The following is a 27,771-nucleotide window of genomic DNA, read 5'->3' on the forward strand; positions in this document are numbered from 1 at the left end:
GTAGTCCTTGCTATCCTGGAACTCACTCAGAGATTCACCTGCCTCTGCCTCCCAAGTGCTGGGATTAAAGGCATGTGCCACCACAACCCAGCTTGAATTTAAGAATTTTTTATAGACTATATGATCACAATAAACTATATCTACTAAGAAAAGTCTCTTGGAACTGTGTGAGGCAAATCTAACTAGAATTCTTGAAATAAATATTTTCTGAAGTTCACAGACTGCAGTTACATATTTTCTGTTTATTGTTAGTGTATATACTGTGTGTATGTATGTGGGAGTGTGTGGAGGACAGGGAACAGCTTGCTCGGAGTTGGTTCTTCCTTCACTTAGTGGCGGTGTTTGTCTTGTTTGGCTGTGCTGAGCATTCCAGGTCCTCTGGCCCGCCAGCTTCATGGTGACCCTCCAGTCATCTTGCTGTAGGACTACTCAGAATTGGTTGGAGACAAGGCTGACCCTGCTCTTGAGTTTGGAAGGACACAATAGTGAATTCCTTTTTCTGAGACTTTGGCTAATAAACGAGGAATTAAATGTTTGCACCTGAAGCTGTGATTCATTTTGTAAATTTTCCTGAACCGAGAGGAACCGTGAATGCTCGTCACGGAGTGAAAACGCCGCCGCCGCACAGTACTTCTGGTCAGCCTGGAGTTCTTTCTTTCCTGTGTTTGTCTTTTAACTCCGTGGTCCGTGGGTTACCAACAGCACACACAAAGCCATATCTTGGCAGTGAAATTCCATGAAGTCCATTTGGAGGATCAGATTCCCACACCTGTTTTTAGCTCTGAACGCAAGCCGCTTGCCACATTGCACTTTCACATGTAAAGCGATAAAGTTGTATTGGACACTGCCCGCATAACCCAGCGAAACTGCTCTGCTTCGTTTAACCCGGCAGCCCTCATTGAGGCATCCACCTAATCCCACTGCGCGTGCAGCTTCCTGCTGTACTCTTTGGTCTCTTCTGGGTCTGGGACTACCCTCCCCATGTGCTGCTATATTTATCTGCCTCCTTGGCCATAAAAGGCTGGCTGTGGGGCCCTGACATTCTGCTGCCTGACCACATGCATTATTTTTGAACTGGCCCCCAGATCCTGCCTCTAGTCCTGCCTCTTGACTTTTTCTGGGATTCGGCCACCCAGGATCTCCGTTCTCTCCTCCTGCTCCCCAGCCGGCTGCAGCAGTACAACATCCATCCCCCTGCCCTCCCTGCCCCCAGAGACTGGTAAGTGTGACCCAGAGGCGGTAAATGCACTCCTCAGCTTATGGCTGTCTTTCTCCTGGAAGGGAGAGCAGGGCTGCAGGGTACCTGCAGAGGCCGGGGGTGGGGTGGGGTGGGGTGGGAGGGCTATTTTGCCCTATCATTGTGGTCTTGAAATGAAGCTGCTAACCCCGGAACTATAAGATCATATTGTCTCAGATTCAACTCAAGGACTCTCTCCAGGTTCAGTAGTTTGGTTGAAATCTGGACTGGATGAGGGACAGGAGGCAGAGAAGTGTTTCCCTCCTCTGCATGCCTACAGATCTCTCTGTCTCCCTGAGTGCAAATTAGGCCAGAAGGATACAGATTCTCTTTATAGACACTAGTTCACGATCTGGTGACTTTGCTCCAAAAGCGCAGTGTGGATGAACTCTCAAGTGCAGGGTGTTATTTCTGACCTGAAAATGGTCGGGTACTAGAGAGGTGGCAGATCTGGCACTGTGACCCTGAAACTATCACCTTCTGTAAGTAATTTTCATCAGCTTCTGGCCTCTGCTGCCCGGATTAAGAGTCTATCGCAGCAAGATTATAATTACGGAGTTAGTATTTCTTCCTAAGCTCCCAAATTATTTTTAGGAAGAAAATTTAGGTTTCAGAGGCACAGAAGACCACAAAACCATCTTTCCTTCTAACAAATTCTGCCTAAACCTGGCTCACTTAAGAAAAGGAGGTGGTTACACCTTCGTTCCAAAGGTCAGTCAGCCCTGGTGACTTAAAGTCAAGCCCTGTTTACTGGTAATACATGACCCCTATGTACTAAGTAGTAAGTGGTAATAAAATAAATATACTTTGGGCAGATAATGAAGAGTGGAAAATAGAATTATGGCAAGGCATTTAAATAATCTGTCTTGTGAAAATGATAACATTTTGAATCATCTGGGTAGTGGTGCTAATTTGTAATGTAACACAGTGAAAGATCTTTATTATTTGTAAGTCATTCTGATGGCGTTGTTACAGAGACTTCTCTAACACTTCATGACACTAATATCACTCTAGATTAATGTATCCTAACCTTTATATTATAAACATTATCTAATAATTGGTCATCAAGTACAATTCTGTATATTTAGTAACAAAAAGCAGTCTATTTGAGGGTTGAAACAGAGTTGCTTTGCTAGTGGCTATTTTTGTTTTTTTCTTCTTAGGAAATGCCATGTAGACTGGTATTTTCCATGGGACCTAAGATGCATACTTCTGGATTTTCTTTCTTTCTTGACTCTTTAAGTAGCTTAAAAAAAATTTAGTTTTAAGTTTGACAATAATTAAAAGGACTTACTTAGTCCTTTTAGATCCTCACTTAGGATTTTTTAAACAAAACAAGGTTTGAAAAAAAAAACTACTTGAAAACAATTTTCTTACGTATTTTTGAAAATAATATTTTAGAATATTATACATAAGAGTATTTTTTTAAGCATAGGGGCAAGTGTCTATAAAATTATGGCTTGCCCTGGTTTGCCACGTAGCTGATAGTCTTCCTTTCGGGGGACACGTTATTTACAAGAGTGAATGTGTGGGCTCTGTGAGTAAAGGTACTTCCTGCCAACCTGATGACCTGAGTTCCATCCCCGGAACCCACATGAGGGAAGGAAAGAACAAGTTGTCCTCTGCCCTCTGTGTACACGCTGTGACACAGTGCACCCCACACAAAATTAAGTCATTGAAAGACAGATGTAAAAAAGAAAAGTAAATACAATGTGAAGCCTCTCCTCCTGAGGCTAAACCAGCAGCCCAAGTTCACCCTGTCAGCTGCCACACTGAGGCCTAATTCTCCTTTATATAGTAAGAATCAGAATCTGCATGTTTTTATATGGAATAAATTCTTTTCCTGGTTTGAAAAAGTTGCCTTTTTGAAGTGTTTGCAAGATTTGGGAGAACTTGTATCCATAAGAATTACCAGACCCTGGTTTAGTTCTAGGGCATTTCTATCTGTAGTCCTTCTCATGTGTCTTCCCTCACCTTGGAAAGGGTGTCATTGGGCAGTCTTAGCTGATCTGAAGCGTGCAGAGACCAGGCTGGCCTTGAACTCACAGAGATCCATCTGTCTCTGCCTCCAGAGAGCTGGGATTAAAGGTGTGCGCCACCACCCCAGCAATCTTCTTGGTTTTCAGTTTCACCTACACGCTGTTGACGCCGAGATTTAGATGTCCATCCTACACTATGACCCTGTCCTTTAAAGTCACACATCTGGCTTCCCACTTAACCCATCAGCTGCAGGGGGTAGCAAGTGACTCAAATGTAGAACATCTCCGACCCGTCTCTTGATTTTTCCATTCCAAGATGATACTTTCTTCTCTTCCCCATCTCAGATAATGGTAACTTCAGTCTTTTAGTTAGTCAGGCAACAAGCCTTGGGAACATTTCTTTTCCTTCATGTTCTCATTTGGAACGTCCAGTGAATGCCATTGGCTGTACCTTCAAACCATATGCAGAGTCTGAGCACTGTGGCCACTGTCATCATCAGCCTGGACTCTGGAAGGGGCCACTGTATTTCTCTCCTAGAGCCATGAGAACAGAGTGTAAAGGACTCAATGGTCTAAGCCACAGAAATGTATTTCCTCGCAGTTCTGGAGCCCTAGAAATACAAGGTGCAGTGTTGTTAGATTTGGCTAAATAAAGCTACTCATCTAGAAGACCCAGGTTCAATTCTCAACACCTATGCGGCAACTCACTGCCATTTGTAGCTTCAGCCCCAGAGGATCTGACACCATGTTCTGTCCATCATATGTGCCAAGCATACATATGGTGTACAAACATAACATACGTTTGATGATACAAACATCAAGACACACAAAATAAAAATCAGGTAAAACAAGGATAAGGCTTCTGATGGCTTGTAGATGGACCACTTCTCTGGTACCTCCACATGATGGTTGCTCTGTCATTGTTTAAATACTGCCATCCACCTGGTTGGTCACTCTGTCATGTGTTCAGACAGTTCTCCACATGATGGTCACTGTCATGTGTTCAGACACTGTCCTCCACATGATGGTCACTCTGTTGTGTATTCAGACACTGTCTTAATTTTCTTTTATTCTGGGGATACCAACCCTGTTGGGCTAACACCTGAATGAGCTATATCAGTTTAATTTTTCCTTTAAGGACCCAGTTTTCAAATGTAGTCTCAGTCTGAAGGATTGGGGGCACTTTAGCATTTCAGTCTGGGGAAAGGGATATAACTCAGCCCAGTATAGTCCTCTAATCGATCTCTTAGCTTTCCTTCAACAACCTGTTCTTCAGGCATGAGCAAGGGCTTGTCAGTTCAGAGACCTTTCGTGTCGTCTCAGCTCCTCTCCGAGTAAAGGCCAAGCCCTTAGTGTCCCCTCTAGGACCCTAGACTAGCTGCCCTTTCTTACCCGCTCTTCACCTCTCTCATCGTTTGTACCTTCGCTGCGCCCTCCTCAAGTCCCGAAGCCCCACTGTCCCCGGCCCTGCATGGAGAGTGATACATTTGCTCCTTCCTGGTGTTTTCGCACGAGTGTTCCATCCTGAGCATTCACTCCAGACAGCCTCTGGCTCTGATGTCTCTCTCCTGTGAAGCAGTCTCTGCTGAGGGGGCTTCAGGTTGTGTCTTTCTTTACTTTACTCCGTGGCCCTTGGTGCATTCTAATACACTCCCAACTAGTAAGTTTCTCTGTGTCAGTCTCCTACAGAATACTCATCTTGAATTGGACAGTTGGAGAAAGATTTTTGTGTTTTGTCTTGTTTTTCACCCCTGTTTGCTGGAATAGCTCAGTCTCATAGTAGGTGCTCGTTATTTCTTAAATGAATACCACATTACTTCCCGTCATCCCACATTCTCCTAAATGAATGAGCATGCATCAGAAGAGAATGTCAGAAAAGTAGAAATAGGCATCATGGTGGAGTGTCTGAGAGAAAAGCACACTCGCCAGAGAGGAAACTTTGTTCAGTTGTCCTAGACAAGAAAGAAAGTAATGCATAGCGGCAGGGGTCGGGTGCACATGGGGGCCACTGAGGAGGAGGTTTGTGAGTACCCAGTTAAGCTGATCTTACAGCCTTTCCTACTCATTCTTCAGAACGATTGCAGTCTGCATTTCTCAGCCTTGGTTGAGAGGAATTGTTCTCTGGGATTGTTCAATCAAGAATCGTTTTCTTGCAGGTTGCCTCCTCCCTTCCAGGGCACACGATGGCTTTGCCCTTTTATCAGAGGTCCCACCAGCACTATGATCTCAGTTACCGTAACAAGGACCTGCGCACCACCATGAGCCACTACCAACAGGAGAAGAAGCGCTCTGCCATCTACACCCATGGCTCCACCGCCTACAGCAGCCGGTCCTCTGCCGCACACCGCCAGGAGTCAGAGGCCTTTAGTCAAGCGTCAGCCGCCTCCTACCAGCAGCAGGCTGCGCAGGCCTACAGTCTTGGAGCGTCCCAGTACTCTCGAGGGTCTGAAGTCAGCCGGAAGACAGCCTCGGCATACGATTATGGCTCTTCCCACAGGTATGTCAGGAGCAGCCTTCCAACCTTGGGCACATGCTCTGATTAATCACGTTTCCTGTCTTAAATATGGCAACGCTGTTATACGGGGTGTGGAGGGAGACCTGAGCACCGTGTCTTGCCTTTCCCCTTTTATTGTCTAGTTGAAATTCACGGGTTTAGAGTCTCACTGGAGAGTCTTGCCTGAGCCATCCACTGCGGTGATATTTCTAGCAGGCAAGTTTTGGTTACTTTGGCAGCAACAGAGCCAGAAAACATTTTGACACCCAGCAGGTTTCCTGGCTCCCATAATGCTTCTGCTTAGATTAAAAGCCAATACAGAATTTAAAATTCACAGGTACCAGGGAACTAATCTACAGCAGAGATGCACTGGAATTTTTCTGAAAACCAATACTCAAAATTCTGAGTTATTATTCAAGCAACAAATATTTTCTTTCCTCTTTCTTTCCTCCTTCCTTCCTTCCTTCCTTCCTTCCTTCCTTCCTTCCTTCCTTCCTTCCTTCCATCCTTCTTTCCTTTCTTTCTTTCTTTCTTTTTGGTTTTTTCAAGACAGGGTTTCTCTTGTGTAGTTTTGGTGGCTGTCCTGGATCTCGCTCTGTAGACCAGGCTGGCCTCAAACTCACAGAGATTCACCTGGCTCTGCCTCCCGAGTGCCCATCTTCCCCCACCCCCAAATAAATATTTTCTTTATCTGGAATATTTTATATAGAAGCATGACCTTCTCTCAGCGAGCCTAAGAATAATAGGAATAAGCATGCATTGGGCCAAATTAGATTATTGACCAAACACAACGAGAGAGACTCTACTCCCAAACAAAAAAGTTATGTTAGGATGCTAGGAAGCGTAAATTGCAGATGAAGGTCTGCTCTGCAAAGCAAACCCAGAATCTCGTTTCCTTAGAAACAATAAAGTTAATGTAAATGTGAACTGTTATGTCTAGAAAGTTCCAATTTGGATCTCTTTGCCTGGGGTGAGAGTTAAGGCTGCTTTCCTGACTGAGGCCTTCCAGGTGAGAGTGGGAAGTTTCCTTCTTTTAAAGTTATTCATTTATTTCAGTGTATGTAAAAGTGACTGCATGAGTTTATGTATAACACTTGCATGCAGGTGCCCGCAGAGCCCAGAAGAGGGTGTCAGAGCCCCTGGAACTGGAGTTTTAGGTGGTGGTTGTGAGCCACACAATGTGAGAGTTGGGGACAGAACCTGAATCCTCTGAAGAGGATTAGTGCTCTTAACTGTTAAGCTAACTCTCCAGCACCAAGATATTCCATTCTCATCAGTACCAAAATTTGTATTAGTCAGGGCTCCCTAGAGGAACAGAACTGATAGAATGAATATGTATATTCATCATATATTCAATGTGTATATTCATTCTATTACACACACACACACACACAGAGAGAGAGAGAGAGAGAGAGAGAGAGAGAGAGAGAGAGAGAGAGAGAGAGAGAGAGAGAGAGATATGGTATTTATTAGAATGGTTTACAGGCTGTGGTCTAGCTAGTCCAACAATGGCTATTTGTCAATGGAAGGTCCAAGAATCCAGTAGTTGTTCAGTCCATGAGGTTAGATGTCTTATCTGGTCTTGAATATATGCCTAAATCCTGAAGAAGTAGCCTTCAATGCAAGTGTAAGAGTGGACTTGTCAGTGAGAGTGAGAACAAGCAGGCAAAGAGAGAAAGCTTTGTTCTTTCATGTTTTTTATATAGGCTGCCAGCAGAAAGTGTGGCCCAGATTAAAGGTGTGTCTTCCCACCTCAAAAGGTCTGGATTAAAAGTGGATCTTACCACTGCAAATGATTTAATTAAGAAAACATCCTTCACAGGTGTACCCAACCATTTGGGTTTTAGTTAATTCCAGATGTAGTCAAGTTGACAACCAAGAATAGCCATCACAAGTCTACCCATGTCAACTTGACACACAATTATATCTCCTATGTCATGCTTAATTTCCAAATGAAAACAATAACTAGGTCATAATTATAGTTAATATGATGTAACTATCCCACATATAATTGCAAATGCATTATATATTTAACCAGGTCATAATTATGCCTAACATGATGTAACTCTCCCTTGAACAACTGCAAATGCATTATAAATTTTCAAAAAAATTTTAGAATCAGTGACAATGTTCCTTGAAAGATATTCTTTTAGTATCTCAAACCTAAATATGATAACCACTAATTTTCTTAGTTCATGTTGTACTTATGCATTTATCATTACATGATAAAGAAATTGAGGAAAGAAAACACAAATATCTGTACAAACACTTTCTTAACAAAATATGACAGAAACACTTATGTCAGTTATAATCTTTGGTTCTGAAACTGGTCACATGGTCTTAGCTGGTATTTCAGCTACATTCCTCTACTACCCAATCTGTGTTTCCTCCACCCTCAGCAGTAACCTCAGCAGGTCTCAGTGTTCCGAAGAGCGAACTCATTCATCATTCTGGATATCAAAGAAGAAGTGTTACAGGGAGTCTGCGTCACTCAAAGAAGGAGGTTGCCGTGACATTGTACAAGGGAAGCTTCCCTGGGAGAAAGCCCGTAATTCTGCAGTAGGCTTAGCTGTGTTTGTTTGTCCAGCCACTGTGTTGGATAGATGTTTGTTTCTTCAATCTCAGACAATTTTTATCTTACCGCTCTTAAGAATAAAATATCTTATGAGGACTAAAAAAACACATGCAAGATATACACAATTTATAACTAAGTCTATTTATAGTCTACAGAAAAAATTTGCTGATCTTTAAAACGTAGACATTTCTGGGCTGTGTGGCTTGTAACCACCTGCTACCTCTAATACACTTCTCCAAGGCATCAGGCTTAGGTGGCATTTTTTTTTTAATAATAAATGAAATATTTAAGTTGTCCAAAATTTAAGTATAAAATATTTGTCAAGGCAACTGGAAAAAAGTATCACTTTCAGGGCATACAAAAGGTGACTGGGGAATAACGCAGTGGCTTGTGTGAATTGATGTGGAGAAGGCAGAAATTCCTAAATCCTTGATCTACAGCTGTCATGTTGTCAGTGACAGTGACCTCAAGGGAGCTTCTGGCAGGATCTATAACAGAGCCAGAGTCTGCTGGTGTTTACCTGGAATGTATGGTGGCAACACTCTGAAATTCCACCTGGAATGGAACAGGATCACTTTGCAATCAATCTCACTTTCATAGGTCATGTTCTGCCATGGGCTATCCATAAGGACCTCATGTTGGCTGAAGAAATGGAAATATTGTCACTGAGGAGAATCTATTTCTTTTAGCACTTACTTCAAATGAATCTCCTTCCAAAGGAAAGTTGGGAGGAATTAACACCACATGTGTGTGTGTGTGACAGCATCAGTCTGTCCTCTTGAAGAATGTTCCATAGTTGTGTTCAAGAACCTCACTTAGGAAAGCAGCTGTCTTGTAGGAGGATTAGATGCTAAATATCCATCCTTCTGGAATGTCTGCCCTGGGTCTACAGAAGATGGTATTTTTATGATCATGAAGTTGTTAGCTAATTTCTTGAGCATTTATTTCATTTTCCCAACATGGAAGAATTGATAGAATGTTCTACATTTATATTTTCAAATGATTTTATTTCTTTAGCTCCACTGCAAACTTTCATGCTTGAACCACTTTAATTTTACATGGTTTATTTGGACTCTATGCAGTATCCTTCTTTATTTATAATTTGACATCTCATCTCAAACATTAGTAATTGGACTGGCTCTTTGGGAGCATGGGGGATCTTGCCATGTAGGCTTAGACAAACTTTATATAGGAAACAAACTATTATCATTTTTCCATGTTCCACACCACACCTTGTTCCTACTGTGTATGGAGTAGATTGCTACTTATTAATGGTTTGCTATGTTCGAACCAGATGGAGTTCAAGGTTCTTGGTGGGAACAGGATGAGCTAGAAACAGTGCATGTGGGAGAGAAAATGCCAGTGCTGTCTTTTCCTCTTCCTATGAATGTGAAAGAGAAGGAGCCTGACATAACCTTGGAGACATTTCAGTCTTTTGTTTTTAGAACTAGGAGTAACAGGTGCAGGCTTAGAATCTTTATGATTTCTTCTGGTTGTTTTTAGGTTTATTCAAAATGATAGGATTTTTCCTGCTCAATGAGATTTGTCTTTGGATTGTAAACAGTATTGTTGGTAAAGGCCCCTGCGTTGGAACTGCATCTCTCTGCAGTGTGTGTAAGCACTAGGCTAGGTCTATTTTTACCCTCTATTTTGTAGTTAGATGTCCAGTGTTAAGGTGGAAAGTTCAGAGATTTATATGTGCTCAGGGCTTGGCTGACCTCAGTGAGTCTCGCTTGGAGTCAGTATGGCTGTAGCACAGATTAGCCACTGACTATGTTATAAAACACATTAAATACCTTAGTTCATGGTTACATTGAGAAAAAAAGACTAAAAGCAGCACAAACCCTGTCAGAATGGCAAGGTCGATGCGTTTACATAACAGTGGTGTCAACAACAAATACAAGGCTCTGTTATGAAAAGGGAATGCAAGGGCTCTGTGTGTGCATTTTCATGCATTGTGCGTCCACGCATGATGGAGGCCAGAGGTCAGTGTCCGCTGCCCTCCTCTATCACTCTCCACAATTTTGAGACAAGCACTCTCACTGACCCAAGATCTTGAGAATTCAGCTGGATTATCTGGACGGCAAGCTCTGATCCTCTCCTCTCCTTCCAGTGCTGAAATGACAGGTACATGTTACCACATTCAGCTTTCTCCATGAGTGTTGGGATCCAACTCATCTGCCCATGCTTTTACAGTGATCGCTTTACATGCTGAGCCACATCCCAAGCCCAGGCTTTTCTGCTTTTGTTCCATTTTCCTTTGATCTTCAGCTATACAGGAAGTAGTATGACATCTTTGTTTTGGTACTTAAATACCAGAAGAAGGCCGGCCATAGGGCTCAGTGGGTGAAGGTGCTTTTGCCAAGCCTGTTGTTGACCTGAGTACCATCCCTGTGCCTGGGGTGAAATGTCATGTCTGTCGGCACCTTCCTGCTGACCAGACAGTGGGGAAGCCTGTGGGAACTGTTTCAGCAGGCTTGACCTTTTCCCAGCACTCTCTGGGAATGAGGAAGTAAATTTGATACCACATCTAGTCAACTACAGGACCATCTACATTGTGAGATGGGATGTGTCAATGTGACTTGTACAAGGATGGAACAATTCAGTGCAAAAGTGACAGCTTTTTGACAGAACGAGGCATCTCTTGATTCTAAAGTTAAGCGTCTGCCTAGAAAACAAGGAGCGAACTCTCCCATTCTTGCTGAGTGTGGTGGTGCACACCGTTAGTCCCAACACTTGGGAGGCAGAGGCAGGTGGATCTGTCTGAGTTCCAGACCAACCTGGTCTACAGAGTGAGTTCCAGGACAGCCAGGACTACACAGAGAAGCCCTATCTCAAAACACACACACACACACACACACACACACACACACACACACACACACACACCAAACAAACAAACAAACAAACAAGCAAACAACAACAAAAGAACTGTTAAAGGACCAGTGAGATGCTCGGTGGTTAAAGCTACTTACTGCTGCACAGCTAGCCCATGAACCTGAGTTTAATCTTTGGAACTCAAGTAAAAGTAGGAAAGAAGTATGAGGATACAAGTATGGTATATTAGTGTCATGCTAAATATGATATTAGCTATAGATTCCTCATGTAGATAGAGCCAAAGATTTCCATTAGGTTGAGGAAGTTCCTTTCTTGTTTCATTTTGTTGAGAGATTATTTTTTTTTTAAATATTTACTTTTTTTTTGTTATGCGTGCTTGAGTAGATGTATGTGTACCACACGCATGCATTCAGGAGCCTGTGGAGAAGAAGCCACCCCCCTGGGAAGGGAGTTAAAAGACAATTGTTAGCTGCCACATGGGTGCTGGGAACTGAACCTTGGTCCTCTGCAAGGACAAGTGTTCTTAACTACTGAACCATCTCTCCAGCCCCTGTTGAGAGATTTAAAAAAAAAAAAAAAAAAAAAAAAACATGAACACTAAATTTTGTCCAAACTTTTTTTTACGTCTATTTTAGATGATAATGTGAGGTTCGTTTTTATTCTGTTGAAGTAAATCAACCTTGAATGACAGGGTTCGCTTCACCTCACCTGGTTTAGATCCTATTGTACTTAGTCTTTAAGGACTGGAGGTTGAAGCAAACATCCCTTGGTTGGTTTGGTTTTTGAGACATAGCTATCACTATGTAGTCTTGGCTGCCCTGGAGCTCACTAGACCAGGCTTCGAATTCATAGAGACCCTCTTGCCTCTGCCTCTTGGGATCTGGGATTACAAGCATGTGCCACCATGTCTGGCACCTATTAGACTTATTTTTTTTTTTAATAGAGAGGGAAGTCCTAACATCTCATACTTTCATCATCTTTCCACTCCATACTTTGCTCATCAATATGTCTCCATGTAGGGCAGAGTTGTATGCCACGTAATTGTCTGAGTGTACAGTGGGAAGAGGCTTGTAATCTGAACTGTGGACAATTCCTGTAGCCCACCGAATCTTGTTGAGTTTGCTTTGTTTTGAATATCTTGTTCCTGTGTAAGTACAGGGACAGATGTTTCAAGAATGTCTCATAGCCCCATGAAGAGACCTCGGGCTTCGTTATGTGTCACAACCTCCAAGGTGTTAGGAAGACCTTCAAGTAGATAAGGATATCTCCTTCAAAGTATGTGTGTGTCTGTGTGTGTGTGGGGAATAGTATGATCAGAACTTTCCTGGATAAGCTTAGAAGCAGCATTCCTGGGAGAAGGCATAAATGATTCATAAGGAATTTTCCATCAATCCAACATCCTCAAATTGTACAAATATTAAAAGTGCCCAAGTATGTAACAGGTGGACATGAAAACCAAAGGTGGTGTGGCAGCCATCATGTGGCTCAGCTCTGCTGGATCTTTGTCAAGCAGCTGTGCTGGTTTTATGACTTCTGCCATTCCATTCAGATATGGCTGTGCCACCTGCCCATAGGCCAGGGACAGATCCCGATCCCCCTGCCTGGGTGCCCTCCCAACAGTTCAAGCTGGCAGTGGTCCAGAGGGTGCCTGGACTGGTCTACTCTGGTGAACGGTCTAGCAAACAACCTAGCTGTCATCATAGAGCCTTTGTCCAGTGACTGATGGAGGCAGATGCAGAGATCCACGGCCAGGTGTCTGTTTTTCCTTGTGAGAATATTTTAGATTATTATTTCAGTTGCTTGGCTTTGATCATTCAGAGTTTTACATTTTTTTCTTGAGATAGTTTTGGTCATTTTGGTCTTGTAGGAATCGTTACATTACATCTTAGTAGTCTAGTGAGTTGACACCCTGAGAAGCATTCACATTACTTACCTATGAGTCTCCTTAGTTTTGTGGGGCTGGTTATAATATTTCCACTTTCATTCTTGATTTTAATAACATACTTTCTTTCTTTTCATGATTAAGCTACTAAAATTTTTTTCAGAGTTTTCTTTGGGGGAGTCTTCACCAATGTTATCTATTTCTGTTCTGTTTCCTACTTCATTGTTTCTTCTTGAGGCTTTATCATGTCACTCTTTCTCTGGTGCTTATTTTAATCTACTTACAATATATATTTAGCTATTACAGTATTGAATAGGGTTGTTTCATTCTAGGCAAACCTTCTACCTCCAATGTATATATACCCTAGCCTTCTTTTATTTTACCTTTTATTTTGAGACAGGGTCACTAAGTTACCTAAGCAGGCATTAAACCTGTGATCTTTCTGCTCCAGTCTTCCCACAAGAGCATTCTAACCTCCACATAACACAATAAATAACCATATGAAGTTCTAAAAATTAATTTTTGAATGAAGAACCACTTATCTGTTTAATGTGTTCCTTTGTCTGACTTCAGAGCTGAGTCTTGATGATATGTTGTTTTATCATTGCCTTTTGACTAGAGGAATGGATGGAAAACTAACCTCGGTACTGGGAATCCTGCTTCTGCATTGGGGTGTGTGTGTGTGTGTGTGTGTGTGTGTGTGTGTGTGTGTTATGTATCTGTGTGTGTGGTGTGTGTCTGTGCATGTGGTGTGTGGTGTGTGTGTGTGTGTGTGTGTGTGTGTGTCTGTGCATGTGGGGTGTGTGTGTGTGTGTGGTGTGTATGTGTGTGTGGTGTGTGTCTGTGCATGTGGTGTGTGGTGTGTGTGTGGTGTGTGTGTGTGTGTGTAAGGGAGGGCACAAGTACACATGTGTGTGTGTGTGTGTGAGTTGAGACCAGAGGTCAGTTTCCAGTGTTACTCTCAGGTGCTCTCCACCTTGTTTTTTGAGACAGTGTCTCATTGGCCTGGAATTTGCCGAGTAGTTAGGCTGACTGGCCAGTGAGCCTTGGGGATCCTCTGTCTCTACCTCCCCAGAACTGGAATTAGAAATACACGCCATTGCAATTAGCCTTTTAACCTGGGTTTGGGGAGTAAATGCAGGTCCTCATCCTGGCATGGCAAGCACTTTATCAACCGAGCCGCCCCCAGGTGCCGGCATTGCTCATTTGTAATAGTTCTTCAGTTGTTAGTACTCGCAGTCAGGATATGGTTACAGGAGTCGGAGTCTTGATTCCACATCAGTCAATAAGCATTTATTGGCTGTCAAGTGTGGTTGTAGTGCTGGGGATCCAAAAGTAGCTAAGACCACTCTTCAGTAGGAAAGACAACAGAGAAGCCTGCAATGCAGGGTAGCCTGGAGCACGTGAGGATGGATGACTCCGAGTTTGAGGCAAAGGTAGCAAAAACAGGCCCACATTGCACCATTTTTCTGTGATGCTTGACAGTCAGGGTGTCTTCAGAAAGTAACATGCTCATTAAACATTCCCATACCTATCCATTTCAGGAAACCAGACCAATTTCCACAAGTCATGAGACTATTACAAACATAATTTTAAGTCACTACATTTTAATTTGTTTAATAATTATTGTATTTCTATCCGGCCTGCAATGATTTTTTATAATGCCAAGCTGCAATTCAGTAACAGAACATGACCATCAGAGTCGTTCTAGGCAATGTGGCATGGTATTATGGTCTCCACAGTGGGGAGTCCACAGTTGGAAAGGTATAGGGAGACGAGTACCTCTTCTTTTTCTCTTTTAAATTGAATTTTGTCTTTAAATTTTCCATAATAATCTATCAACTGAGACAGTATAGTTGTGTATACATAGAATTTATTAGTAAACAAGTATGTGTGAATTAATATTTTTTGATTAAGTGTACTGTCACAGAAGTTGGAGACCAGTGGCATAGTAGAAATAATACTGACCTGAAATTCAAGAAGGCTTAGGTACAAATCCCAGTTCAAACACCAGCTTGCTATACAAACATGTAAGACCGGCTCTAAGCTTTCGTTTCTACGTATATGAGAAGAACCTATTAAAGAAGTGTCATTGAGATACTGTATAGCTCTAGAATTCTATACGTACTTTTCATCTTGCTTCTCCTGTTCAGTATTATTCTGTCATGGTCTAAGTGTGAGAGTATACTTTTTATTTGTTTGTTGAGAGAGAGTCTCAATCTATAGCCTTTGCATTCTAGAGCTATATACTATGTAGACCAAGCTGACCTCAAACCTGTGGTAATCCTCCTGCCTCTGCTTCCCATCTGCGGGTTCACAGATGTGTGTCAACATATCTGGTGTGAAGGCTACAACTGCTAGGATTACAGATGTGTGAGCCAGCACACTGGTGTGAAGGCTACACTTTCAGCTGTTCAGTATTTTAATTAGATGCATAGGTCAGACTATATCTGGATTCCTACAATATTTCCAGAGAGTGATTTCTGGCTTTTGACTCCATCCCTTCTCCATGGTACCACTGGCCATAGATGTGATTTTATATATATATATATATATATCAGGATATTTGTTTAAAATCTACTAAATGTAAGCCTATTAGTAGAGCATATGACATAATAAGTCAGTACAAAAAGATGAACCTAGACATAGCCACAGACAGATGCATGGCCTCACATTTAATATGACTTACTTGATCAGTTAAAATTCAAGGACACAGGGAATTTCATAATCTAAGTACATAAGGAACAGCCAACACAATTTTAATAGATAAAATACTTACACAGTGCTATGTATGTCAGCTTTACTATCTACTCAGAAACTGAGAGATTAGAGAAGGATTACTACCAAAAGTTAGATACAACTAAAATTGCAAGAAATTAATAAACTCATATTTAGGTTTTTAGAGCCAAAGGAATTTAAAGTCTACATATTTTACTGAACTCTTCTAAGATTTGATAGTATAAAACATTAGACGTTGGTTTCATGGATCACAACAAAATAGACTGCTATTCTATTCAAACTGATTATTACATGGTTCTTCAAAACATTGTATTCCTAATTTAATTTTGTTTTCTAGCTTCAGTAAATATTTTGGAAGCTGCACACAGTTGCACACACCTGTAGTAGCAGCATTTGAGAGGAAGAAATAGGAGAGCCGCCATGATCCTGGACAACCTGAGCTATACAGCAGGATCCTATCTCAGTCAATCAGTCAGTAAATAACTTGACATTACTAAATCATCAATTCAGATGGTAATTTGACATCTACTTCACACACTCTGTAAGGAACAATAACTTAGCTAGTTGTGGTGGCACGTGCCTTTATTACAGTATTTGGGAGGCAGAGGCAGGAGGATCTCTGTGAGTTCAAGGCCCCTACATAGTGAGTTCCAGGACAGGCAGGGTTACATAATGAGACCTTGTCTCAGATTGAAAAAAAGAAACAATAACTTGAATAAGATTTAGAAAGCATAAAAATGTAGCAATTTTATATTTCCTATATAATATATAGCAGCATAGTACTTTTTTTTTATAAAGTATTTGTTCAAGATAAAATATTAAATGGGAGCCAGTGCTAGTGCCACAAATCTTTAGCATCTAATTTAACTATTAAAACTCAGCTGCTGTGATTTACCTGTGAGAATGAGATAATCTCATTTGGGATATGTCCTATGTAATAAGTTTATTATTTAAAATATTTGTCTTACAGGAAAAAAGGAGCAGACAAAAATAATGGAGTATCATAACTTCTATTGCAATCAGACATTGAAAAATGAGTTTGCAAAACTTTGATTGTAGAAACAAAAATAAAAAATAGAGTAAAAATAGAAGAGTAAAAAGAAAATTTCACTGTTCTCAAAAATAAGAAAGGCAGCAATACCCTTGATCTCATGGTTTATTTTGTATAGTAATGGAGTAAAGAGGTGGAGGTAAATACCACTTTAAACTTAGACTTGTATAAGCACAGGCTGTACTCTGTGACCTGGGGTATAAAATGCAGTCCTTTTGCTGGAACAGTCAGCCAGGAACAAATTTCACTCTGGCTTCCAGTTGGTAAGCAATCCACAAGCTCAACTTCAAGGTTCTAACCTTTAGCTTCAACACTGTTCCATAGAAATGAGCTAGCTGTCGTCCTGGGTAGCAGAGTGTGCCGCTTCCATGTGACCACACCAGAGGATCAATGATAGCAGCCAAGCCTGCATGTGCAGCACAGTTTTAATAGACAAGATACACACACACTCATTCATGTGTATGTGCTTAGTGTCTACTCAGACTCTGGGCCTCTGTGCACCCTGGAAATCTTTGTTTTGTACAGTACTACTTACTTTCTTGCATTACCCATTTTATACTGTGTGTATGTTTGGCCCATAGCTTTGCTTTTGATATAGGTAATTTCTCTTTGCTTTTCTAAATGTTACAAAAGATTATTCTGTCTGTGTGTGTTTGTGTGTGTGTGTTTGTGTGTGTGTCTGTGTGTGTGTGTGTGTGTGTGTAAATCTATGTGCACCACATTCATGCAGATACCCTCAGAGGGCTGAGGGCATTGGATTTCCTGAACTAGGGTTACAGGTGGGTGTTGGAAACCGAACCCCAGTTTTCTGCAAGAGCAGTAAGTGTTCTTAATGCACAGCCATTAAGTGTCTCCAAGTGTTTTTTAAACATTAGGCAATGATCAAGCCTTGAATAATTTTAACTGCGTAGCTTGATATTTCCCAAGAGATATAACTCACAGGCTTCATCTTTTTAAGAATTCTCTAGACTAGGAGCTTTAATAATATTATTTTTATTTTTGAGTAGTTCAAGTCTACAGGGAAAAATTAAGTACAGAGAGTTCCCACACAGTCTCCTATTGTTGACATCCTTCATCACCATAGAGACCAGGGAATTTGCAGTCTTCAATCTACACATTGGTTCCTGGGAGTCTATGTACTTGAGTTCATGAAATTGTGTGAAAACTGTATTTTATTTAACTCCACAACTACATAGGTTAAGGCTATTTTTTGTTTTGTCATTTTATTTATTTATTTATTTTATGGTTCCTACTGTTTTCCAACTCCCCAGTGGGGTTTTTCATTCATTCCAACACAAACTACCTCCTTGCACACATTGGCCTCAATGTGCATAGTCAAATAGAACTGGCCCTAGTGTTCTTTATCATACTGTATCACTGAACTCCAAATGTCCATGTAATGAAAACTTGTTCGATGAGTTCAGGGTTTCCTCGATTGCTGGAAGTATGTATGGAAAGGTCTCACAGTGAGAACCTAGGGTTCTGCATCAGAGTAGCCCTGGATCCCTGTGTGGAGAATTGCCAAGTTCCCAATTTAGTCTAAGAGGACTTGAATACAAAATGTATCAAAGCCATTTATATGCTTGCCTACAAGCCTTGGGTTTGATTCCCAATACTTCAAAAAGAAAGAAAGAAACACATTTATATAGATTGACTAAATTTCAAACACTATCTTAACTACAAAGGCTATTTGAAAATATCAACATCTTCCTCGTTTCCCTTCAAGTTTTAGAGGGAAAAAGCCATGAAATCACTATTTTTTCTTAGTGTCTGTCTGGAGTACATTTACATATCTGCAATCTTTCTAACTCCAATTGGTTTCTGAAGGGAAAAGACAATAATATTAGAGACCTAAGGTTCTAGGAAATTTTCCCTAAGTGGTGCCCCCTCACCCTCTACTTCGTCAACCCTTGGGATATCTTAAATGCACTCTGTGTTCTGTCTAATGTTAGGGGTCTTCTTTCAGACGTACAGATTCCAGTCTGCTGTTAGAAGATTATTCATCCAAGTTGAGCCCCCAAATAAAGAGAGCCAAGCGGAGCCTTCTGTCTGGAGAGGAGACAGAAAACTTGCCAGGAAACTACATGGTGCCTATTTACTCTGGACGGTGAGTGTACTTTCTCTCCCAATGTGTAATTATTGTAAGTGAGGTGTCAAGAGTAGCTACCATTTATTGAGGATTCGCTATATATTGGTTTTAAAAGGACCTAGGACGGTTGAAAGCCACACTGAGAAGGATGGGCTCATTGAAATCAAAGTATTTCATTTTCAGACATTTTTGTCATATATAGGATGCGTGACAAAAGAGAATGATTAGGGCATAATGCTGTATAAGGTCAGTTGACATGAGAAGTAGAGCTTTAGATGTGAGTGATTAAATACTATTCATAGTCAATATTTGTCCAGTAAAAAGGAAGATTCAAAACTCTAAAGTGTAAAGTGAACCGGGTAGGTGAAGATGTGGAAGGGCAAAGAAAGGAGGAGGGGAGGAAAGGCCACTGGAGGTACAAATATGATCAAATGTATTATGTATGATCAATGTATAGAATAACAGTAAGAAAGCCTGGTGCTTTGCAAAGTTAGTATATGCTGATAATAATTTTAAAAATGATGTATGTTAAAAACCCAGACTATAAAATGTTGGGGGACTAAAGAACCCCACTCTGCACCAGAGTCTTATGTGACATTAGGACACGGTACACGTCTGGGCATTTCTGGCTGTGCGCTACAGCAGAGTTCACACAGTCACATATCAGGTCACAGACATTTGATCTCTATTTCATTGTACATTGTTGTCTTTTCTGGAAAAAAATCATAACTTCACCTTTTATTGTAAATGAAATCATATTTAAACACACTAAGTTGGCCAGTGAAACCCCTTGGGCTGTTTACTTAACTTCTTTAAGCCTTGTTAACCGTATATCTAAAACAGGGGAGATAGTGTCTACCTTGTGGGGTTTTATTTGGATGGAATGAGATATCATATGTGAAAGGCACTAGAACCATAATAGGAATCGTTGCTCTTGTCATTCTTAGTGTTAAAGGGAGGCACTCTCTTCTATAATAAAGAGTTAGACTCTGATTTGTCAGGATATTTTAAAAGATCATTTTTTTTGCTTTATGGGTATGAATATTTTTCTTGCATGTATGCAAGTGTACCTACCGCCTTCATGCATTGCTCATGGAGGTCAGAGGAGGGCATCAGATCTCTAGGGACTGGAGCTCCAGACGGCTGTGAGCCGCCATGTGGAAGCTGGGAACTGAACCCGGGTCCTCTGCAGGTGCCCTGCTGAGCCACCTCTCCAGCCCCACACCAGGGTTTTCGGATGGCAGGTTTCCTAGGGGCATGGACTGGGCCTGAGCTCAGGCTTGTCATTCCCACGCTGTTCCCGCCTTCTGCCCCATTGTTTCAGCCAAGTGCACATCAGTGGGGTCAGAGACACCGAGGAGGAAAGAATCAAAGAAGCTGCTGCGTACATAGCCCAGAGGACTCTTCTGGCGAGCGAGGAAGCCATCGCAGCCTCCAAGCAGGCCACAGCCTCCAAGCAGTCCAAAGTGTCCAAACAGGCCACATCCTCCCTTCAACGAGAAGAAACATTGGAAAAGAAGTCGAGGAGCGTGGTAATTCGAGAGAAAGCAGAGGAGCTGTCGCTGAGGAAAACAGTAAGGAGAGCTAATGCCGTGCTACTTAGAAAAAACGGGGACGTGTTTAAGAAGCTGTGGGTGAGCACGTGTGTGCGGAGATCCGGACGGGGTTGTTTCAAGGGCTGAACTATATGTGGGTTAGAGGGAAACAAAGCTAATGGAAACAAGGAGAAAAGACGTCAAAATGCACAGGTCAAACTTTGGAATTTTAAACTTCATGGAAATCCAGATTTGAAAGATATGAAATAAATTTCTGAAGCCACTTTAGTGAGACATTGTAGGGGTGTTGCTCAATCTTTGGCTTTTAAAAACCAAACTAATTTTTAAAATCAGGAAGGAAATGGTTTACCTGACTGTAAAAATAAGGACCAGAATGTAAAAATTAGGTCTGAGAATGCAGTAAGTTTATGCTGCTTGCATAATGCATAGAGCCACAGGTTCAATCCCCACCACCCCATAAAGTGGGACATGATGGCGATGCCAGAGAGATGTGGAGTCAGGAAGATCAGAAGTTTGAAGTCATCCTTGACTATAAAGTGAGTTGGGGGCCAGCCTGGGCTACATAAAAATCTACCTCAAAGCCGGGCGGTGGTGGTGCACGCCTTTAATCCCAGCACTCAGGAGGCAGAGCCAGGCGGATCTCTGTGAGTTCGAGGCCAGCCTGGGCTACCAAGTGAGTTCCAGGAAAGGCGCAAAGCTACACAGAGAAACCCTGTCTCGAAAAACAAAAACAAAACAAAACAAAACAAAACAAAACAAAATCTACCTCAAACAAAACAAAGGGAAAGCACACTTTTGGCTTCTACTGGTTATTTTAGCACTAGAAGTGACTTTGACTTGGTGGTATTTTGGAAACATCTGCTTGTTTACTTGCTTGCTTTTTCAGCTAGAAGAGACCCAAGCATATCATGGAAAGCTAAACGAAGACCATCTACTCCACGCTCCCGAATTTATCATTAAACCTCGTTCTCACACCGTTTGGGAGAACGAAAATGTGAAATTACATTGCTCCGTTGCAGGCTGGCCGGAACCTCGTCTCACATGGTATGTTTTCTTTGTGCAAGCTGAGAGAATTGATTAGCAAGCTGAGTTTACATCTAGAGAAAACACCCTGAACTAGCAATATGCAAGAGTCAGCAAAGACACTGTAAATTTGTACGTGTTTTCAAAAGAGCGAAGGTGTCGAGACAGTTTTATGAATGGGAAGAACACATGGTCTTATATACAGATTGTACATTTTAATAGCTTTATAATCATAAAGGAGGGAGAGATGGCTCTGTTGGGAAGTGCTGGCTGTTCTAACATGAGGATCTGGGTTGGGGTTCCTGTACCATGTAGGAAGCTGGGTGCCGAAGAGGGGAAGACAGGAGGAACCCTGGAGCTTGCTGATCACCTCTTTTAGACAAATCATGAAACTCCGGGTTCAGTGAAAGACCTTGTCTCAAAAGTATGGTGGAGAATGACTGAAGAAGACACCTGATGTTGACCTAGCCTTCACACGCACACACACATACACACTTGTGCACATTTGCACATGTGCACATGCACACATGAATATGTACTTATGCACACAAAAAAAATCTAAAACTCAGAGTGCTTTGTCTCTACCCCTTCTGTCTCAAAATCAAAAACAAAAGCAACAATAACAAAGTGACAAAAATAACTATGAATTACTATGGCAAATAATTTATTATAGTGAACAAAGATAAGAAATGTCACAAAACAGTTCTAATATTTCAACAAAAAGGAATGTTTTAAAAATTTTTTTTTTTTTTTGATTTTTCGAGACAGGGTTTCTCTGTGTAGCTTTGCGCCTTTCCTAGAGCTCACTTGGTAGCCCAGGTTGGCCTCGAACTCACAGAGATCCGCCTGGCTCTGCCTCCCGAGTGCTGGGATTAAAGGCGTGCGCCACCAACGCCCGGCTAAAATTTTAACTTACAAATTTTGAAATATAAAAGGAAATTAAAAATTAATTGCTATTGCCCCCACACTTCCTTATGACTATAAAGTTGCACCATTCAACCTTTGAAGGAATGTTTTCTCTTTAAAAATCAACAAACAAACAACCACTGAGCCTTCAAAATGGCTCAGCATGTAAAGGCACTAGCCACCAAGTCTGATGACCTACATTCAAGACCCAGGACCCAGTGATGGAAGGAGAGACCCAATTCTTACAACATGCCCATACATATATTCATTCATATATTCTCTTTCTCTTACACACACACACACACACACACACACACACACACACACACACTAGATAGATAGATAGATAGATAGATAGATAGATAGATAGATAGATAGATAGATAGATAGATAAGTGTAATTAAAAGTTATAGCTGGATGTGATATCGCACAACTTTAATCCCAGCACTCAGGAGGAAGAGGCAGGGGGATCTTAATGAGTTTGAGCCAGCCTGGTCTATATAGTGAGCTCCAAGAGTCTCAAAAAGAGGATTGCAGGTTCAAGACCAGCCTGAACTACATAATGAGACCCTGTCCAAAAACCAGACCAAAAGATATACCAACAAAACTACAAATAAACAACAACAAGGAAAGTCTAGAGATGAACTTCATTGGTAGAGCACCTGTCTTGTGTGTGTGATCCCCTGAATTAGATTACCCCACACACAAATATCACTTACCAAATAAGAAAATCTAAACATTTCTGCAGAAATCCATGAAGATGAACAGATGCTTAGTTCCCATAAATACTATTTGATAAATAAAAAAATCCTTCTCTCAGAAATCTAAATATATGAATGTTGACTAGAGTCCTTAATCAGATAGAAAGGTTTGCTGAATATTTTCCTTGCTCTCTATTTTGCTTTTTTTTTTTAAATTTATTTATTTATTATATATACAGCATGTATGACTGCAGGCCAGAAGAGGGCATCAGATCTCGTTACAGAAGGTTGTGAGCCACCATGTGGTTGCTGGGAATTGAACTCAGGACCTCTGGAAGAGCAGTCAGTGCTCTTAACCTCTGAGCCATCTCTTCAGCCCCTCTTTTTTGCTTTTAATTTAAGATTTTTTTTTTATTATCTGCTTTTGTTTGTTTGAGATTATGGCCAGCCTTGAACTCACGATCCTACTGACTCAGACTTCCAGACTGCAGGAGTGTACCACTTTGCTTAGCTCTTTTTTTGTTTTGTTTTTAAACACTAAAGATGACTTTCAGAAGAATGCAAAGTAATGTCTAGGAGAAAAGTATTAATTTTTTAAGCGCTTTTTAAAATGCAGCAGCTAGAACATAACCTGGCCATGTTCCTGATGGTGTTTTGAAACTAGCCATGGGGTTTCTCAGAGGCAGGGCTCAGCTTTGAAGATTAAACTCCTTAGGTGTACTTTGTTGGCCTGGAAAAGGAATAATTAACAAACAAACAGACAGACAGACAAAAGCTCCCCATACAAAGCATGAGACAACTCTTAAAATTCAAGTTACATTTAAAAGTAGAAATATTGGGCCGGGCGGTGGTGGTACACGCCTTTAATCCCAGCACTCGGGAGGCAGAGGCAGGCGGATCTCTGTGAGTTCGAGGCCAGCCTGGTCTCCAAAGTGAGTTCCAGGAAAGGTGCAAAGCTACACAGAGAAACCCTGTCTCAAAAAAACAAAAACAGAAATAGAAATATTGTCTATTTTTCAGTTCTCCTCACTAACAGAGATGAATTACAGTACATTGACAGCAAATCTTACAACTGTGGCTTTGAAATATTCATTTCCATTTGTCTCAGGAAGGACTGGGAGAGTGACCTCCTTCTGCGGTAGTGTCCTACTCGCGTTCCTTCCGTGCTTGGCGGAGGTGACTTCCTTTTACTTGAAGGAGGGCACCGTTTACCAAGGCTCATTCTTTACATCAGTTCTTCCAGGAGGGAAAAGCCAGAAAGCCTAGAGAAATGCCTCCCTTTCATGTTCAGTGAGAAATACAAATAAAAACAAAAGAACCAGAGAGCAGCTAAGAAACCATTCTATGTCTGAGTGGGCTGGCGAGCTGGCTCAGTGAGGAAGGTGCCTTCCATATTCCAAGACCAAGAGTTGCCCCTGGGTGAGCAGACATGTTGAGACTCAGCGTGCACATAGTCACAGCTGGCTATGGTGACGACAGGGTCCAACCCAGGCTTGTCGGGCACGGAGCCTCTAGAACTTGAGGGTCACATTGCAGAAAGGAATATAAGGCTAATAATAATCTGAAGGTTCTGCCAGAGAGGATCCCTGGAACTTAAGCTCGATTCACTGCCAGCCAGGTAAACCAACCTCTGGGAACAGGTTCCTTGTGGGTTTGTGTCTCTTCGCGGACATGGTGCCTTTTCTAAGAAACATCAGCTGGAATTCTAATTTATGTCACAACATGGATGCAAGGTGAACACGTTTCATAAGCATCCTCTTACTCCCAGAGCAGGGAACTCATCATGAGGTGAGAGCCAAAGCTGCTGGTGATCACATCACTGGCCTCTCTGGTGCCTGGCTGCAGCTTCATGGTCCCGACACCGAGTACAGATGAGAGAAAAACGTGGGGTGGGTTAAGGGAAGTGTTTGTGAGGGTGCTTGGTACAGTCAGAGTGCCTCATGGGTAGCAGCTAAGTCCTCAGCTGTGCCTCTGAGAGGCCTGTGCACTAGGGGTCTGGTTCCCTCACAGCCTTTTCCAAAGGCCATTTGGCTCCAAGTTTCCACTGGCTACTGACTGTTAGGTCTAACAAATGTGAGCAGGCAGCAGCTGCTCTCCTGGCCAATCTCATGTTACTGGCCACATCTACTTAAGTGGAACTTAGAGGTTACCCAGAGAACGATGCGCAGCAGAAACGCAACATTCAGCAAGGCCAGGTACAGAGCACGTTGGAGGTCCCAGATCACCCTGAAAGCAGAAGGAGTCCTATTTGTGTGTCTTCATTCAGTAGGAAAGGTCGTTACAGATAACGCCAACACCTAGGGTGGTGAAGCCTCCATCATGGAGAGGGCCTTGTCGCCATGGAGATATTTCAGTGGTGGGAAAAAAATGAAATTTTAATGTTTAGTAGGCTATTTTATACAATAACCTGCCTAACATCTACTGGTCTAAGCGGGGAAAGCAGAATGTTATGTTGTTTCATTTGCATACATTCTGGAAGGTTATGTTAGAACCCGAGGACAGCAATTGACCCTGTGGAGTGGGATAAAAGAGCAGAGGCACTGTGTGCGGAGCAGCCTATGTCCTCTGGCACTTAGACACCCATATTTCCAACTTATTTCCAACGAAATGGTAAGACCTAGAGAATGAAAAACAACAACAACAACACATGCTTTTTACAGATGGGAGTGTGTCTCAGTTGGTAGAGTACTCACCTGTCATGCACAAACCCTGGGTTCTAGCCCCACAGCTGCCTAAACTGAGCAAATGGCGAATGCCTGTCACCCCACCACTCAGGAGATGGAAGCAGGGGGACTGGAAGTCCAGAGTCAGCCTCAGTTATATAAGGAGTTCAAGGCCAGACTGGGATACATGAGACCCTGTCTCAAAAAACGTTATTTGTGAAAGGAGAAAATTGGTTGTGGACTATTTAAAATGGTGAGATTTAACTGCATTCTGCTCTTAACCACTGAGCCAACTCTGTAGTCCCAGATAATTGGTTTTACAGGGGGAGTACTATTTCTTTAAGGCGTATTCTCACCAGCATTCCCGTCTGTGGTGCCATTTAACATGTTCAAAGTCATTTCAATTTGCATGGCATCATGACAGAGAAAGGATCACAGAGCCTTCTTGTTTCACTGAATTTCACTCCACCAAAGAGCTCTCCCGGCCGCCCTTCATCATCAACATGAACTCTGCACTAGGCTGACATTTGTGTGTAAGGATGAAGTGTGTTTTATACATTAAATGGACAATGTTGTAGGACAGTATTCCAGAAATACCATACACACAGAAATGAATTAGTTAGTGCTTCATAAACTACATGAGCAGGTAAGGAAAACGGTATCCATACAAAGCATTTAAGCAAGCCTTTGGAAACAATCCCAGGGTGTAGATTACTCTCCACAGCTAGCTGATGACTGGCTAGTTTGGAATTCCACTTTCCAGAAACAACAAGCTGTGAAGTGTGTGGGGGCAGGCCAAACCCCCTTCTTTTCCACTCTGACTTAATACTGAAGGCAGCCGGGCTCAAGAGACCCAAAACTTGAGTGCCTCATAGCAGACATTCCCTGCAGAACGGAACAGAATCTCTTTCTGGCACAGTCCTTTTGTCCTGTGTTAACTTGGAGTTTCTTTCTCCGACATGTTGAGTTCTGTGGAGTTCCATGGTCAAGCGTTGTGCATTTTAAACCAGTTTCCTTTGCCAGGTGGTCACCTTAGAAGAGCTGTGAATGTTTAGCTGGGAACATATAAAGGTGCTAAGTCTAGGATTGCTGGAGGGCAGGAAAAGTGACGCAACTCTGGGAGCTGCAAAATACCACTTTGACTCAAACTTTATAGAGATATGGACAGCATTGTTGAGTGGAGGCCAACCCGAGTGTCACTCCGTCATTTGGTCAGGCAGCACACGCCACAGTGTTTAGTGGCACATTGCTCCCTTGTGCTGGGAAGAGCTCCTGAAAGCCCTCCAGCACGTGAAACAAACAAACAAACAAACAAACAAACAAGAGGGAGCTGCTCCGCTGAGTCTCAGTTGGCCCAAGCCGACCTAGTCACAAAGCATACCTACCCCTTTGCTCGTGAAAACCGGAGCGTCTGAGATGAAGGTTGCCGCTAACTGTTACTGATCCCATCATCCTGACTGTTAAGAGCTGTGTTGAACCAACTACCTGAAGCCGCTTCTGGGCTTTCAGAGAGCAGAATGGCTTCTGTGTTCTGTGAGCAGGGAGAGGGTCAATACTTACCATCCGGCTGTGACTCTTGGGTTAGAACAACCCTCCTCATTTCAGACCTGAGGGAAACAGGACTCTGAAAGCCTCAACTTACTCTCTTCGTGTGCACTCATTTAAAATCATCCATAGCGTGAGGAATGCATTTTCCAGAATTTGATTTCTTTAGTGAAAAAAAATGTGAAGGTATAATTTTATCACACAACAATTCTACTTAATCATTTTAACCAACGCTGAGCGTCTTCAATATGCCTATGACTCCCTCAGGAGTGGGAACAGAAGAAAATGTGTATCAGACATACACACAGTTCCCCATCATCAAAGGACCAGCAACTTAGCAGGAGAGATGTAGGGCTCAACCAGAACTCTTAACATAACATTTATACAGTGTATGTGTGTGTGTGTGTGTGTGTGTGTGTACAGGCCATGGCGTGTGTGGGGAAGTCAGAGGACAACTAGGAGTTGGTTCCTTTCCTTCAAACATGTGTGTCTT

The 27,771-nt window shown here is 42.1% G+C and overlaps 1 protein-coding gene across 4 annotated transcripts in view; it reads left to right on the top strand.

The window, feature by feature from the left end:
* Nucleotides 1-1,033: 1,033 nt before the first annotated feature.
* Nucleotides 1,034-27,771, top strand: part of Myom1 (myomesin 1) — a 119,464-nt gene continuing 92,726 nt past the window's right edge. For 2 of the 4 annotated variants that reach the window (XM_028874074.2, XM_028874075.2), the window contains exons 1-5: nucleotides 1,036-1,219; nucleotides 5,373-5,713; nucleotides 18,762-18,902; nucleotides 20,209-20,458; nucleotides 21,327-21,484. In XM_028874074.2, coding sequence (XP_028729907.1) covers nucleotides 5,400-5,713; nucleotides 18,762-18,902; nucleotides 20,209-20,458; nucleotides 21,327-21,484 — 863 coding nt within the window. In that variant the 5' untranslated portion in view covers nucleotides 1,036-1,219; nucleotides 5,373-5,399. Of the gene's footprint in view, nucleotides 1,220-5,372; nucleotides 5,714-18,761; nucleotides 18,903-20,208; nucleotides 20,459-21,326; nucleotides 21,485-27,771 lie in introns of all 4 variants that reach the window. The other 2 variants (XM_037210185.1, XM_028874076.2) reach the window with 2 other exon arrangements.

This window comes from Peromyscus leucopus, chromosome 13 (assembly GCF_004664715.2).
Source record: "Peromyscus leucopus breed LL Stock chromosome 13, UCI_PerLeu_2.1, whole genome shotgun sequence".
Taxonomy (NCBI): domain Eukaryota; kingdom Metazoa; phylum Chordata; class Mammalia; order Rodentia; family Cricetidae; genus Peromyscus; species Peromyscus leucopus.